Below are 17,494 nucleotides of genomic sequence, written 5' to 3'. Positions count from 1 at the left end.
TGCAAATTCATGCACAGAAATTCTGAAAAGATGCCACTCAACTGTGGCCAGTGGTTAATTCTGGGGAGGATGGGGATTGAGAAGAATGGAAGTGCTTCAAAGGAATTATTTAAAATTTTACTTGATTAATGTACTTTGTTTTGTTTTTGTTTTTTTTTTTACAATGGATCTATTTTGCTTCTTGAATTTCAAAAATTACTTGGAAAACATAGGGAGAGTTGACCTTACGGAGTAGTTGTGGGAATGAAAAAAGCAAATGCATGACAGTGAGCTTCATAGAACGCTACACCGATAGAGAGTTGTTGCTTGTAGTGCATAGTGGGCTCCTTGAAGGCTGGCACTCTTGGCTTATCACTCCACCTGTACAGATTCACATACTCGTTCCTTCAATTTCTCACTGGAGTAGACGTTTCAAGAAGTCAGGGCCTTGTCCGCACTACTCACCCTTATTTTCCCCAAACCCGCGACAGTGCCTGAGGTCAATACATGTTTGTTAAATTAAAAGCAAAACCTGGGACGCCCGGGTGGCTCAGCGGATGAGCACCTGCCCCTGGCTCAGGGCGTGATCCGCGGTCTCAGGACCGAGTCCCACATCAGGCTCCCTGCTTGGAGCCTGCTTCTCCCTCTGCCTACGTCTCTGTCTCTCTCTCTCTGTGTCTTTCATGAATAAATAAATAAAATCTTAAAAAAAAAAAAAGACAAATTACAAAATCAACCTCTGGATACCAGACTAGTTAGAAGCCACTGCAGGATGAGACTGCAAAGAACAGGTACCCGGTGACAGTCATTTAGTGCGTCCCCAGCGCAGCTAAAGCCGGACTATCGTTCTAGCATTAGGTCTCAAGTGGCCAAATTCTCAGGCAGGATGGGAATAGCGATCCCAGAGGTCGCCGCCTACACTTTTCGAAGGCCGGGAATCGCTCGCTCGCGTAGAGCGGCTGGGGAGGTTGCTTAGCAACCGGGCTACGGAGGCGGGCCGCACTGCGCACGCGTACACGTAGGCCCGGCGGATGCGGACGTGGCGTGCTGCGCACGCGCGGGCGGCCGCTCCGGGGCGCGACGGTTGCTAGGGCGACAGGGATACAACATGGCGGCCGGATCCTAACGCTTCCTGTCCGGGGTTAGGGACCCTGCCTTAGAGGAGTGGAAGTCAGGGTCAGGGGGTCGTCCTTTCTGCCCCTTTCTTCTCGGTCCAGTTTCGGCGAGGGCTTGTCGTCGGCTTCCGCCTCCAGGATGAAGAGTGAGCGAGGCCGGGAGGGGCTGGAGGGGCCGAGGCGGCCGCTGGGCGATTCCGGGGCCGCGGCGGGTAGGGACCCCGCGCCTCCCTGGGTGGTCGGAGCCGCTGGCGGCCCCCGGGCTCGGGGCGGGCGGGGCGGGGGCGGCGGGGGCTCAGCGACTCTCCAGGCCCCGCCCCCCCATATTTCAGGGCGAGGTTTTGTTAGGAGTCTGGGGGGTCTTGTTTTAAAATGCTGGTTTTTGAGGCTCAGATTCTTGAACATTGGGCAGGTTGCTGTGTGCCTTCCTGCCTTTTCGTGACATCGGTTTAGGGAACAATTGGGAGGAGAGCTGGGCTATTTTTTTGTTTGTTTTTAATTTTTAATTAATTAATTAATTTTATTTATTTTTATTTTTTATTTTTGGATCAAGCAGTAGTGTTTTTAGGGCTTTTTAATAGGGATTTTGAGACAAACTTTTGGTGAAATGAGTGTTAATTGTGAAGTTGGGAAAGGAGATGGTCGTCCTGGAAAATGTGACGGGTAAAAAAATTTACCTGTGCTTGGGTTTGTGGATTATGGGCCCTTCAAATGCAACCAACTAGAGTGGGCTTTTTTTTTTCCCCTCCCCCTGTGAAAAGATTAATTTCGATTAGATACAGTTACAGGGTACAATTTGCATTGTACCCTAAACGTTAATTGGTAATTGATTATGGCATGTTGTGGAAGAAAGATATGTTAAAAAAAAAGAATTAATTCATCTCATTTGCCCTTTGCAAGACATTCTTATTTTATTTTTTTCTTTAAAGATTGTATTTATTTATTCATGAGAGACACCCACACACACAGAGGCAGAGACACAGGCAGAGGGAGAAGCAGGCTCCATGCAGGGAGCCCAGCCCGATGCCCACTCGATCCTGGGTCTCCGGGATCACACCCTGGGCTGAAGGCAGACGCTCAACCACTGAGCCACCGAGGCACCCCAAAATACAATATTTTAAAAATAAATAAAAATAAAAGGGGGGGATAGATGTACATTTATATATTTTTTCATATATAGAGATAGATACACATTTATAAATACAGATATATAGAGACATAAAAGAAACTAAAAGAGCAGTTGCCTCTAGGAAAGGAGCAGGGTCTAAGAGGCAAAGGTGAATAAAGGGAATGACCAAATGATCAGACCTAACTTCAACAAAACTGAGACACCCTGACATCAGGCTCTCTAGATGGGACACACTGACAGGCACATAACATCACCTCCGACGTATTTCTTGATGAAAAGATTTAATCTAAAACTAATCATGAGAAAACGATCAGACAAATCCAAATTGAAGGACATTCTGCAAAACATAAGGCCTGAATTCTTTAAAAAGTCAAAGGCACAGAAGGCAGGAAACTGCCAAATTAAAGGAGGCCAAAGAGATATGACAACAAAATGCCCTTTGTGGTTTTTGATAGGATCCTGGAAAAATAAAAACACCTATAATGGATGTTACTGGGGTAACTGGAAAAATCTGAAATATAGGCTGCATTCTGAATAACAGCACTATGCCAACACATTACCTGTATTGTGATGATGTAGGAGAGCGTCCTTTTTTGTAGCAGATACTTGCTGAATTATTAGTGGTGTAAGATACTGATGTCTACCACCAACTCTCAAAAGATTCAGTGAAAATACTGTACGTAATTTAGAGAGCGCAAGTGAGCAAGCACACAAAAGGCAAAATGGTGCCTCTAAGTGGAAGGTTTATAAATATTCAATGAATTCTTGCAACTTTCATGTAGATTCAAAAAATTTCAAAATACAGTGTTGAAAAAAGGAACACAGTGAAAAAAATGTGTACATAAGTTCACACTATAAAAGCATAAAGCCTTTTGTAGGCCTTGTATTCTAATTACAGCTTTGGGTGCATTAATGGAAAAGATAATCATGTAAACAATATCTACCAAAAGAAAATAAGAATGTCAGGGGCGCCTGGGTGGCTCAGTGGTTGAGCATCTGCCTTTGGCTCAGGTCGGGAATGCTGGGTTATCATGTTGGGCTTTATCTTCTACGTGTATTTTCTACGTGTATTTTCTATTTTGTTTTCTAGACAATGCCTAAGTGTTTAGGAATGTATTGATCATTGATCGCCTTCTCCTTTTTGTTTTGCATTGTTGGCGGTGTAGGGAGGAGGGAGAAACACAGTGAGTGACATTGTTAGGAGCATGGGCTTTAGAACCAGGCAGACATGGCAGTCTCTCCTGCAGGTTACTGACCTTTCTTAAACGGATTTTCTTCATTGTTCTAACAAATCACCACAATTTAGTGGCTTAAAATAACAACATCTTCATCTCTCTCTCATAGTCCAGTGTGTGGTCTGGACTCAATTAGGTGGGTCCTACTTGGAGTCTCTCATATACTCGTAGTCCTCTCAAAAGTTTCTCACTCACATGCCTGGCAAGTGATGCTGGCTGTCCCCTGGGACCGGAGCTTGGGCTGTCAGCCAGAACACTACATCTCCACATGGCTTGACCTTCCTCACAGGGTGGCATTTGGGTTCTGAGGATCAGCATTCCAGGGGTGTGAGGTAGAAGCAGCATCACCTTCTCTGATCTAGCATCTGAAATGTCATAGTGTCTCTTCCACCTTCCCCAGATTTGAGGGTAGAGAACGTAGATCCCACCTCTTGATGGAGTGGCAAAGACACACGCTAAGATGACTGTGTGGGATGGGATATCTAGAAGCTGCTGTCTTTAGAAAATAAAATCTTCCACACTCAGTTTTAAAGAGGCATAAGAGGGTTCCTGGGTGGCTCAGTTGGTTAAGCATCCAAGTCTTGATTTTGGCTCAAGTCATGATCTCAGAATTGTGAGATCCAGCCCGACACCAGACTCTGAGCTGTGCATTGTGGAGGCTGCTCAAGATTCTCTCTCTCCCTCTGCCCCTACCTCTCAAAAAATAAACAGGCATAATAATACCTATTTTATAGGATTGTTTCAAATATTAAATGAGATCAACTATGTAAAGCTCATAGCATAGCATCTGGTAAGTGGTAAATTATAAATGAATTATTATTTGCTATCCCAGTGGATAGAAGGCAGGGGTGTAAAAGGGGAAAGAATGACTGTCAGATCCTTGTTTTGAAAAAATTTACCCTTATCTAACCTAGTGGGAGTGCCAGCATTTTACTTTATGAACTTTTTAATGGATTATTCAAAATATACCTATGAAAAGAGAAAAAATCCTGCACGTTCTGAAGGCATCACAGTTTCCTATTATATCACAGGGAATTTTTATTTTATTTTTTATTTTTTTGGGGGGAATTTTTAAAATTATCTGTTGTCATTGCAGAAATTTAAGCTTTGTGTCTCTCCTAAATGTATTTTTATAGAATCAAAATTGCAAGGTACCTCAGATCATCTTAATTCTCTCTCCCTAGTGCTCATCTCATCTTCTGCTTTTATAAATAGATGCATCAACTAGCAACTTTTTCTCTTTAAAACAAAGTCAGTAAAAGTAATACTGCTTTGTAATAAATTGAAACAGTGAAAGGTTTTAAGTTATTTTCAGGACTCTCCCCTACTCAACAGTCAATCCTGGTTAACATTTTCTTGGATGTGGGGCATTTGGGGGGCTCAGTCAGTTAAGCATCTGACTCCTTTTCGGCTAGGGTCATGACCTCAGGGTCATGGGATTGAGCCCCATATCAGGCTCTGTGTCCAGTGGGGAGTCTGCTGGAGATTCTCTCTCTCTCCTTCTGCCTCCCCGCCCTCCCCCCCACCTGCTTGCACACTCTTACTCTCTCTCGAATAAAATCTTAAAAAAAGAAGATATATTTTCTTAGATGCACTCCCATGAATTTTCTGTGCACATTCTGTGTGTACATGTGTGTATGTACATGTATGTAGGTGTGTGTATATATATGTATATATATACATGAATATGTATTTGTCCCTTAGACAGATACCCAAAACTAAATGGAATTCTATTAAATATGTCGTACTGTAACTTGCTAGGATGATTCTTCAATGAATATGTTTAACACATTTCTTAAGTAATTCTTCACATTTATCAGTGGCTTATATTCCTAGCAGTGGACTTCATTAAAGGGTATAAGTTAAATGAAAAAATTTTATGAGTTTATGAATAATTTTATGTCCTTTTGTTTTGTCATGATGTTTGGTAATTCAAGTCACAAATTTCTTCACTTGGTATCAAGTAATTAATTGGGTACAGCCCTCTTCATTGAAGGTTCCTGACCTTATTTTAGTAATTTGGTTTGAATTACTTCATCTCTTAAAGAGAGTGGAAATTAGAAGCTGAATCCTCTTCCTTCCAACTCTAGTTGAGAATTGTATTCCGTAATTAACCTCTGCCAATTCTTTTCATCCCTCCACTGGTGAAGCCCCCATAGCTGTTGCCTATCACCTGCCTTGATTAAGATTTAGAAGCATTACTTAAACACATATATTTGGATTTGAGCATTACAAGTGTCCCTTTTCACAAAAAGTGAATTTGACCTCCATTTTCATGCATTAAGTAAGGTTTAAATTCCACTTACACAAGACTTGATTTAATAAAAATGAATAGAATCTTAATGCAGACAGTCTCATTTACCTTCGTCTTTCTATCCTTTCATACAGCTATCTTATTAAACTCTTCTCTGTCCTTGAGTCTGGGTGGTTTGGGGGGTGGGTTTGGTGATTGTTTATTTTGAATATATTCCCTGTAATGTGGGGTAGGATTTTTTTTTTTACTAGTACAGCTCTGTACCCTTCATAGCTTTGTGTTATGCTTTGTGTACTTGTTAGTGTTCTTCATGCAACTTGAAAGGCTTGTGGAAACCTACCAGATTCTGTTGGAGAGAATGGGAAAAACCTTTTCCTAGGTGTTTTGTCCTAAGGGTGTTTCTCTTTCTCTCCCTTGCCTTTCATTCTTGTTTTATACTTGAAAGAGTCATAGGGTAAATAAGAGACCCTTTATCCACCGTGGCCATTTCCAGAGCCACGGGTTCCATTTGTCACATGCTCTTTGTGTTGTCTGGAGCCACCCAGGGATGTTGGCTCACAGTCAGTGTTTGTACTTTTTTTTTTTTTTTAAGATTTTAATTTATTTATTCATTAGCAACACAGAGAGAGAGAGGCAGAGACACAGGCAGAGGGAGAAGCAGGCTCCCTGCAGGGAGCCCAGTGCGGACTTGATCCCGGGTTCCCAGGATCATACCCTGGGCTGCAGGCGGCGCTAAACCGCTGCGCCACCGGGGCTGCCCTGTACTTTTTTTTTTTTTTTAAGATGTTATTTGTTTGTTCATGAGAGATGCAGAGAGAGAAAGAGAGAGAGAGAGAGAGAGGCAGAGACATAGGCAGACTCTTCTGGGAGCCCAGTGCAGGACTTGATCCCAGGACTCTAGGATCGCAGCCTGAGTGAAAGGCAGGCGCTCAACCACTGAGCCACCCAGGGATCCCTGGAGTTTGTGCTTAAACTACTTTAAAGTGTACAGTTGACTGGTTTTGTTTTGTTTTGTTTTTGTTTTTAAAGTAAGTCTATTTATTTATTTATTTATTTATTTGTTTTTATTTATTTTTAGTAAGTCTGTTTAACTTGTCTGTGGTGAAATACAAATTGAGATTTGTTGTGTAAAATTTCCCTTCTTCCCTTCTCAAATTGAATTCCTCAGTCCACAGCCCAACTTTCGGTAACTGACTTTCATCCTTCCCATGAACTTTGTCTCCCTTTAAACTGCTATTATAGTATCAAGACAGTTCATTTTGAGGCCATTTTGAGCCATTTCTGTTGGTTACCCAATAAGTTTACTGATTTCTTAAAGTCCTTGAGAATGCTTATACCCAGACACACTTAAAGTAATATACATTTATTGTGAACACTGAAAAATATAGACAAGAATAATGAAGAGAATTCAAATCATCACTGATCCCATCCAGACATAGATACTTTAAAATATTTTGGATATTTTGGAGCTTTGGGGTGGTTAAGTGTCCACCTCTTAATATCTGATCAGGTTGTGATTCTGTTGGTGATGAGATCGAGCCCTGCGTCAGGCTCCATTTTAGGAGACTGCTTGAGATTCTCTCTCTCCCTCTGCCCCTCACCCCCCTGCCCAGTGTACTTATTCTCTCTCTCTTAATAAATATTTTTTTAAAAGATTTTGTTTATTCATGAGAGACACAGAAAGAGGCAGAGACATAGGCAGAGGGAGAAGCAGGCTCCATAGAGTCAACCTGACGTGGGACTCGATCCTGGAACCCCAAGATCACACCCCGAGCCGAAGGCAGACGCCCAACCACTGAGCCACCCAGGTGTCCCTTAATAAATCTTTAAAAAATATTTTATGGGAGTGCCTGGGTAGAAACTGAAACTCTTGGTTTCAGCTCAGGTCACGATCTCAGGGTCTTGGGATTGAAATCCATGTCCAGCTTTGTACTCAGTGCAGTCTGCTTAAGTTCTGCTTCCCTCTCCCTCTGTACCTACCACTCGTGCTCTCTCTCACTCTTTTGTCTCTAAAATAATAAGTAAATCTTTAAAAACAATTTTTTACGTATTTATATCCATTCTTGATGTATATGTATTTGTATGATTGTTACCATCTTTTTTCACTTAATATTAAATTATGGCTGAATATTTTCTTATATCATTAAATAGTATTTGAAAAAATTGTTTTTAATGGCTACATAATATTTCAGCATGTTGCTGAAATTATTATTAGATCATTCCTTGATATTAGATACTTAAGTTTTTAGCGTTCTTGCTGTCGTGGTACTGTGATGAACATCACTGTCTATAAATTTTGTTTGTGTCTCTGTTGGTATCGTTGGGATAGAAACCTGGATGTGTAATTGCTGAGCTGAAGGATATGAGCTCTTTTCTTTCTAATATCATTTTCCTACTTAAACAAGTAATTTATGTTCACTGAGAATATTCACACAATACAGAATGATTAATCAGAAAGTGAGAATCTGCCGTAGCCCCTTTCCCCAGGAAGCCTGTCATCACCAGGGAAGGTAGCAGGTGTTCTCAGTGCTCTCGCTGTGCACCTCTCATTTCCCCATTAGATGTGCCATGTCACATGGCCACTGTCTCACCACAACCTTGTCCTAGGTGGAATACACATGTTGCAGACCGTTGCCAGTTTGATAGATGGATTAAACGAAAAAAGGCAGCTCTTTTTGTATTCCATTAAGTGCCAGTAGTTTTACCTACTGGATATTTTTATCTCTTAAGTGAATCGTCTTATGCCCTTTTGTCCATTTTCTTTGAGAGATACTAGTATTTTAACTTATGTATTTGTAAGTTGTCTTCATAATTAAATATATTAGCTGTCCTTATATTTGTTGCAAATACTTTCTCAGAAAGTTCTTTGCCGGGGATCCCTAGGTGGCTCAGCAGTTTAGCATCTGAGGTGTGATTGGCCTGGGGTGTGATCCTGGGGTCCCGGGATCGAGTCCCACATTGGGCTCCCTGCGTGGAACCTGCTTCTCCCTCTGCCTATGTCTTTTCCTCTCTCTCTCTTTGTGTCTCTCATGAATAAATGAGTAAAATCTTAAAAAAAAAAAAAGTTCTTTGCCTTTACACTTTGTTAAATTTTTGATATAGGCATATTAAATGTGTGGGTAGGCTCGCCTCTAGATCTTCCTTCTTTGTGAATTCATTGAACTTCAGTGTTAAAAAGCCATCCCTGTCTAATGGGCTGGTGAATATACAAATGCATTTTCTTTTACTGTGACTTTTACATTCAACCTTTTACCAATATTAACCAATATTTAAATGTGTTGTAGAGCAAGGATCTGACTTGAATTTTTAAATGTGAAGTCTCCCAATTTAAACAACTCTTTTGAGGTATAATTTCCACACAATAAAATTCACCTATTTTAAGTGTACAGTTCGATGATTTTCAGCAAATGTAGACAATAGTGTCTCACCTCCACAATCAGGATGTAGAATGCTTCTATCACAGGCCACAAGTTCCCTTGTGCCCCTTTACAATCAATCTCCTTCCCCTACTCCTGCCTCCATGGATCATTACTATGCTTTCTATTGCTAAAATATTGCCTTTTCTAAAATTACATATAAATGAAGTGTCATAAATGTATTTATAAATGTATATGGCCTTTTAAACCTGGCTTCTTTCATTTTTAGCATGATGTTTTTGAGGTTCCTGCGTATAGTGGCATATGTCAATAGTTTGGTCATTTTTATTACTGAATGTAATTCAGTATTAAATTGTATGTATTCTGTTGTATGAATATACCACAGTTTGTTTATCCATTCATCAATTAGTGGATATGAAGGTTGTTTCCATTTTTTTGGCTGTTGTTAATAATGCTGCTGTGAACATTCTCATGTAGAAGTCTTTGCATGTATATATGTTTTCATTTTTCTAGGGTAGATTCCTAGGACTGGAATTGCTGATTGTATTTTTTTTTTAAGATTTATTTATTTATTTATTTATTTATTTATTTATTTATTTATTTATTTATTTATTTATGATAGACATAGAGAGAGAGAGAGAGAGGCAGAGACACAGGAGGAGGGAGAAACAGGCTCCATGCCGGGAGCCCGACATGGGACTCGATCGCGCCCTGGGCCAAAAGCAGGCGCTAAACTATTGAGCCACCCAGGGATCCCCTGATTGTATTTTTTTTTTTTAAGATTTAAAAAAAGTTTTATTCATTTGAAAGACAGAGCACAAGTAGGGCTGAAGAGGCAAAGGGAGAGGGAGAAGCAGACTCCCCACTGAGCTGGGAGCCTGACATGGGGCTTGATGCCAGGACCTGAAGATCACAATCCAAGCAGAAAGCAGATGCTTAACCAACTGAGCTACCCAGGCACTCCTCCTGGATTGTATGTATGTTAAATGCATACTTAACTATCTAAGAAACCTCCAAACTGTTTCTAAAGTGGCTATACCATTTTTTATCCCCATTATCCACGTATGAAAGATCTGTTGAGTCCACATCTTCACTAACACTTGGCATTTTCAGCCTTTTAAATTTTAGACGTTCTAGTGGATGTGCTTTAAGGAGTTTTAAGAGTTGGTTGTTCTCACTTTGTTAAACTATCCTGGGGGCTCAGTGGTTGAGTGTCTGCCTTTGGCCCAGGTTGTGATCCCAGGGTTCTGGGATCAAGCCCCACATCCAGCTCCCTGCAGGGCTCCTGCTTCTCCTTCTGCCTATGTCTATGCTTCTCTCTAGGTCTCTCATGAATAAATAAATAAAATCTTAAAAAACAAACAACTATCTAATTTTGTAAGGGGCATGAAGTTACAGCTCAGTGTAGGCCACATCATGGAATACTGAGTGACCAGATTGCTTGATGGACTGACTGCTTTAGGAGTTTGAAAACCACATAAGGAGAGACCAAACAGTACTCTGGTAAGGGTTAGGCTACTAACAACTGGAATTTGTGTTTTTACTGTTCCTCACACCAGAGAATGTGCCCCTATATTGTGGTGTTCCCAAATTCTGCCTTTCTCATGGACCTTGTTAGCTGAGCCAGTAATCTTGTAAAGAATCTGTTGCCAAGGTCAATGCTCTTAAAGTGCATTGATGTGACTTCATCTGCATCCCCTTGGCAGTGTTCTGCTTATGGGGAACAGTAGTGGCAGTGTAGCCAGGAAATGGCTTCTGGAGTCAGATTCCTTGCTTTTAAAGAAAGCCCTGCTCTATTGTTCATTGATGTGACCTTGGGCAGGCTACTTAACCTCACTTGTGAGAGAGGATTAATGGGGTACCCTATTGCATGGGATTGTTGAGGTGATTAAGTGTAAATGGTGCCTGACGACTAATACTCAGAGCTTGGTGTTTAATAAATACCGTTCTCCTGTAAAACACATCAGGACTTCTTGGAGAAACGGCTGATCCTAGGACTGAGACAGGATATACATAGGATTTTGTAATACCAGGAAGTAAGAAAATACTCAAAAATAAACCCAAAGATGGGGCATATCAAAGGGACACAGGAACCAACTGAATGAGCTCCTAGGTGGCCAAAGCTGGAATTATTTAATTTAAAATAAAATAGTATTGGATAATCCCAAAGTATGAAATAAATATCCATAGGTCCATACTAATGTAAATGATTAAATAAATGAGAATAGAGTAACTTCCCATGTAGAAGAATTCCAAATAATTAATGTAGATGCTCCATCCTCACAGAGAAGAACATTATTTCCCTCTCTATGTGTAGGATATGTGTAGTGACTTTTCCCAAAGGATACAGGCTAGAATGGGGTGGGGAGAAAGAGTCACTTTACAGAGGAAAAACCTGACAAGCAAGACCTCAGCCTGGTGGTGATGGATCATCATCAGTGGTGACAAGCCATGCTGATAGTATGGGCCCTAGTTAAGATGTGCCAGTATGGCATTGTAGTGCTGTGATCTTCCCCAAACCCATAACCCAAAACTAATGATGAAGAAGAGACAGATTCCAGTAGAAGGACATCTTAGAAAATACCTGACTAGTACTCTTCAAAACTGTTGATGTCACAAAACAAGGAAAGTGTAAGGAACTGACACAATAAAATCTTAAAAAAATAATAATGTCTCAATATGGGTTCATTAATTGTGACAAATGTAAGATGTTAATAGTAGGTGAAACCGCATATGAAGTATATGGTAATTTCTATATTATCTGTACAATTTTTCTGTAACTCTAAAACTATTCTAAAGTTAAAAGTTTATTTTTTTTAAAGATTTTATTTATTTATTCATGAGAGAGACAGAGAGGCAGAGACACAGGCAGAGGGAGAAGCAGGCTCCATGCAGGGAGCCTGACGTGGGACTCGATCCCGGACTCGATCCTGGGTCTCCAGGGTCACACCCTGGTCTGCAGGCGGCGCTAAACCGCTGAGCCACCGGGGCTGCCCCAAAAGTTTATTTTTTAAAATGGTGCTTGACATGTAGTAACTGCACAACAATGATAGATAGCTATGATTGACTAGGTTGGTTTTGTTTGCTTTAATGTTTCCTGGGACCTGATTGTAAGTGAGGCTGAATTCACCTTATGCATCATTTCTTGGCATGTAATTGGGAAAAACATATCCTAAAGGACAGCTTATTAGAGGACTCTAAAGCTTTTATTTATCCCTTTCGCCTTACTGTTGCATTTAGATGGATGGTCTGACTTAGGAAAGGAGATAACCTGAGGGACAAGAGGTCTCTTTCAATATAATTGGAGTATTCAAAGATTTATTTATTTGTGTGAGAGAGAGTGAGTGAGTGAGAGAGAGCACGCATATGCTTGGATAGGGCAGGGGGAGGTGAGGGGCAGAGAGAGAGAGAGAGATTTTAGCAGACTCTGCTGAGTGCAGAGTCCAACCTAGGGCCAGATCCTACGACCCTGAGATTGTGACCCTGACTCCTGAGCCAAGACGAAGAGTCCAGTGCTTAACCAAGTTCACCACCCTGGTACCTTAGGGCTACTCAGCATTTAAAGATGGAGATGAATAGAAAAGGATTGGTTGCCAATTAGTCAATAGTAATAAGTTTGTGATTCTCTTGTCAGGGAAGTTCCTCCCATTGTATGTGTACAGGAGACCATAGGAATATTAGATTAAGAGGCACATGACCAGGCATTTTCTCTGATTCATTTGTTGATTATGTACAGGGCACAAAGAGAACAGATTGGAGACCTTTCCTCTAAGGGACTTATGGCCTCCCTGGGAGCAATGCAAAGTGGAACGTGAGCTGTTCTGTAACAGAGGACAGGGGACACACAGAATGAGGGAAAGACATGCTTTAAGGCCCACTGGGTGAGTCGTAGGAGGTTAGAAACTAAAGCACCATGTATTTAATAATATACACAGGAATTTATTAATTTGACCTTTAGTTTTTAAATATTTTATTTTTATTTTAGAAGGAAAGCATGAGCGGGAGAGGGAGAGAGAATCTGAAGCAGACTCTGAGCTAAGTGCAGAGCCTGATATGGGTCTCGGTCCCACGACCCTGAGATCAGCCAAAACCAAGAGTCAGATGCTTAACGAACTGCACCACCCAGGTGTCCCTAATCTGACCTTTAATATTATCTAAACACAAGTATGTGGCTCTTCCTCTCTTTTATAAAAGAAAAGGACCCAAAATTAGTGTCAAGGCACAAGCTTCCAAGTTCTCTCCCAATGGAATCGCACAGAATTTGCTTAATCCTCCAGCAATACATTGTGACAAGAGGTGTAAAATGTTTTCAATCAGGGAAGCACATTAGAGACCCAGGGTTTTTACTGGGAGCTGACAACATAGATACCCTCTTCCCCAGTGCATAGATTTGAAATCTTGCCTTGCTGGGAGCTAGATTGCTTAATTTTTTGTTCAGAGAAGTACAAGAGGACAAGAGGAATTCTAATAATTTTGTTTACAGATCTTCAGTTTGGGGATCCTGACCAGCCCTGGGAGATGTTAACGTTTTCTTTGGAGACAGGCCTGGTTATGCATCCCACACCCCTCCCAACTGCCCTTCCTTACCCTGAAGACTCACCACATACTCAAGGGAAGGCACTCAGGAATTTTGCTGTTAAACATGGTTCTCCTTATTTTACCCTGCATCTCCTAAATATAGTTGCTCTTGGAACCCTCTTTTGTGGAATACTCATTAGGTTTTGTGGAACCCAATTTGGAAAGTGCTAGTCTGAAGACTCAGCACAGGTAGTTCTCCCTGCTGATGTTACGCAGGGAGGCCCTTCCTGGTCTGATAGCCCATCCTTTTCTTTCTTTTCTTTTCTTTTTTTTTTAATTAGGCTCCACACCCAGTGTGGAGCCCAACATGGGGCTCAAACTCATGACCTGAGACAAGATCAAGATTCAGGGCAGCCGGGTGGCTCAGCAGTTTAGCGCCACCTTCAGCCCAGGGCATGATCCTGGGATTGAGTCCCATGTTGGGCTCCCTGCATGGAGCCTGCTTCTCCCTCTGCCTGTGTCTCTGCCTCTCTGTGTCTCTCTCATGAATAAATAAATAAATAATCTTTAAATAAAAAAAAAAATCAAGATTCAGATGCTTAACTGACTGAACCACCCAGTCGCCCCTACTTTTCTTGTAATGCAGATCAGTCACGAGACTTGGCTGCTGTCATGGTCTTTGCTGCAGACCAGCTTATCATATACAGATTTCCTTGTGTACTAATGGAATAGTCTTAATACTAAATTCATAATACTCCATTGCCGAAGCTTTCTTTGTTTTTGTGGTTGTTGTTTGTTTGTTTCTGTCTTGGGTAATATAATGCCAGGACCAAGTTGACCTTTCAACAACACAGGTTTGAACTGTGGGTCCACTTATATATATAAAGTGAGCATGTCCATGTAACTTGCTCCAAGATCGGAAACAGCATTACCAGTATCCTGGCAGTTCCCTGGGTTTGTTCCAATAACACCACCTCCCAAGAGGAACCACTGTTCTGGCTTCTAAGGCCACAGACTTATCTGTTTTAATATCTTTACTGAGGTATAATTTACGTACTATAAAGTTCACCCATTTCAAGTCTACAACTCTGGGATGCCTGGGTGGCTCAGCAGTTGAGCATCTGCCTTTGGCTCAGGGCGTGATCCTGGAGTCCTGGGATCGAGTCCCGCATTGGGCTCCCTGCAGGGAACCTGATTCTCCCTCTGCCTATGTCTCTGCCTCTCTCTGTGTATGTCTCTCATGAATAAATAAATAGAATCTTTTAAAAATGGGGCACCTGGGTGGCTCAGCCGGTTGGGTATCTGCCTTCAGCTTGGGTTGTGATCTCAGGGTCTGGGATTGAGCCCCACATCTGGCTTCCTGCTCAGTGGGGAGTCTGCATCCCTCTCTGTCCCTGCCCCCTCCTGCTCTCACACGCATGCTCTCTCAAATAAATACAATAAAAAAAAAAGAATCTTAAAAAAAATAGTCTGCAACTCAATGATTTTAGGTGTTTTTTACTGCATTGTGCAATGACTGTCATGATAATCTGTTAAAACGTTTTCATCATTCCCAGAAAGCATCTGTACTCGTTAGCAGTCACTCTCCATCCTCCCCACCTACCCAACCCAGGCAGCCACTAATCTATTCTCTGTGTGTACGGATTTGCCTCTTCTCATCATTTCATATAAATGGCCTTTTGTGTCTGACTTCTCTTATCATGTTTTCAAGGTTCATCCATAATGTAGCTTGTGTCAGGATGTCATTCCTTTCTATGGCTGAATAATACTACACTCTGTGGATAGACCATATTTTGTTTATCCATTTGTTAGGTGATGGACATTTGAGTTGGTCACTTCCATCTTTGGCTATTATGAATAATGCTTCTGTGAGAATTTGTGTACAGGTTCTTGTTTGGACATAAATGTTCATTTCTCTTGAGAAGTAGAATTGCTGGGTCATATAGCAATTCTGTTTAACATCTTGAAGAATTTCTAAACTGTTTTCCACAGTGGCTGCCCCATTTTACATTTCCATGCAGTGTGCCAGAGTTCTCCCTTCTCCACATCCCCGCCAACACTTTTTTTTTTTTTTTTAAAGATTTTATTTATCCATTCATGAGAAACACTGAGAGAGGGAGGCAGAGACACAGGCAGAGGGAGAGCAGGCTCCCTGTCGGGAGCCCATTGCGGGACTGATTCGAGGACCCCAGGATCACACCCTGAGCCAAAGGCAGACCTTCAACCACTGAGCCACCCAGGTGTCCCTCACCAACACTTGTTTGATTCTAGCCATTTTAGTGGGTATGAAGTGGTATCCTATGTTTTATTTTATTTTTTTATTATTTTATTTTTTCAAAAAAGATTTTATTTATTTATTCATGAGAGACAGAGAGAAAAACAGGCTCCAAGGAGGAAGCCCGACATGAGACTTCATCCTGGGACTCCAGGCTCACACCCGGGACTGAAGGCGGCATCAAACCACTGAGCCACTGGGGCTGCCCTGTTTTGTTATTTTAAATCATCTCATAAATTATTTTTATTTCATAGATTGCCATTTGCTTTAAGATGATATTAAAATGCTTTTTAATTTCATAATCCATTTTCCTTAAAGGAACCATAAGAAAAATATTCTATTATCCCTTAAATTGTTTTTAATTAATCACTTTAAAAAAACCCAGAATACAAATACAAAGTATAACCTAAAAAAAGCATAGATGGTTATATGGTGAAAAATGGGTCTCCTTTTTGCTCCTATCCCCAGCCATTTAGATTTCCTCCCCTGAGGTGACCACTGTTGATACTTTATGTTTCTTCTAGTTCCTTCTGTATGTAGATGAGCATACATGTGTATGTGTGTTTTAGTTTTTTATTGCTGCTGTAATAAATTGTCAGAAACTCAGTGGCTTCAAGCAATACAAATTTATTGTCTTAGAATTCTGGAGGTCAGAAGTCTGAAATGAGTTGCACTGGGCTAAAATCAAGTTGCTGGCAGGGCTGTGTGCCGTCTGGCGGCTTTAGAGGAGAATCTGTTTTCTGGCTTTTTCTTTTTTCTTTTTTTTTTTTTTAAGATTTTATTTATTTATTCATGAGAGAGAGAGGCAGAGGGAGAAGCAGGCTCCATGCAGAAGCCTGATGCGGGACCGATCCCCAGACTCCAGGATCGCACCCTGGGCCAAAGGCAGGCGCTAAACCGCTGAGCCACCCAGGGACTCCTGTTTTCTGGCTTCTTCCAGCTTCTAGAGGCCACACGCATTCCTTAACTTGTAGACCCTTCCACCGTCTTCAAAATCAGCAGTGTCACCTCTTCTAGTCTCTCTGACTCTGTCCCCTCTGCTGTCTCCTGCTGCTTGTAAGGACCTTGGGGCTACGATGGACACACCCAGTAAGTTTAGGATCCTTTCTTATTTTTAGGTCAGCTCATTAGCAATCTTAACAATTCCCTTGGTAGTCTTAGTTCCCTCTTGCTATGCAGCCTAACATTCACAGGCTCCAGGGATGTGGATGCTGCTGAGGGGCCATTCTGTTGGATACCATGTATATACCTATCTTTCTTTCGTTCTTTCTCTTCCTTCCTTTCTCTCTTTCTTTCTTCAAATGTTAACATAATTGACATACTATTCCTTAATTTGTCTTTTTTGTTTAGTAATATATTTCAAAAGGTTCTTCCTTGTCAGAAGCTACAGAGCTACCTTATTTCTTGTCATGTGCTATATAACATTCCTTCGTATGGCATTTTCATAGTTTACTTAGCCATTTTTTAGAGTGTTTCTTCAGGTGCTAGAGTTTTATGTTTTTATGTAGTCAAATATATGAGTCTTTTCAGAGTGATTGCTTATATTGTTATACTTAGAAAATAATTTTCCTTTACTGAAGAAAAATAATGTTTTTCTTAGAGTAGGAAAATG

General features: G+C 41.2%; 1 protein-coding gene across 3 annotated transcripts in view; it reads left to right on the top strand.

Moving 5' to 3' along the window:
- The first annotated feature begins 1,042 nt into the window (after positions 1-1,042).
- MOK (MOK protein kinase) overlaps positions 1,043-17,494 on the top strand; it is a 62,492-nt gene continuing 46,040 nt past the window's right edge. For 2 of the 3 annotated variants that reach the window (XR_012037256.1, XM_072840007.1), the window contains exon 1: positions 1,043-1,306. Coding sequence is in view for 2 of the 3 variants with exons in the window: in XM_072840007.1 (XP_072696108.1) it covers positions 1,234-1,306 (73 nt within the window). In the remaining variant the exon portion in view is untranslated. The remainder of the gene's footprint in view (positions 1,307-17,494) is intronic. The other variant, XM_072840008.1, reaches the window with a different exon arrangement.

The sequence above is a fragment of the Canis lupus genome, chromosome 9 (genome assembly GCF_048164855.1).
Source record: "Canis lupus baileyi chromosome 9, mCanLup2.hap1, whole genome shotgun sequence".
NCBI classification, from domain to species: domain Eukaryota; kingdom Metazoa; phylum Chordata; class Mammalia; order Carnivora; family Canidae; genus Canis; species Canis lupus.
Note: the sequence above shows the minus strand (reverse complement) of the source record. Positions and strands in the feature narration are given on the sequence as shown.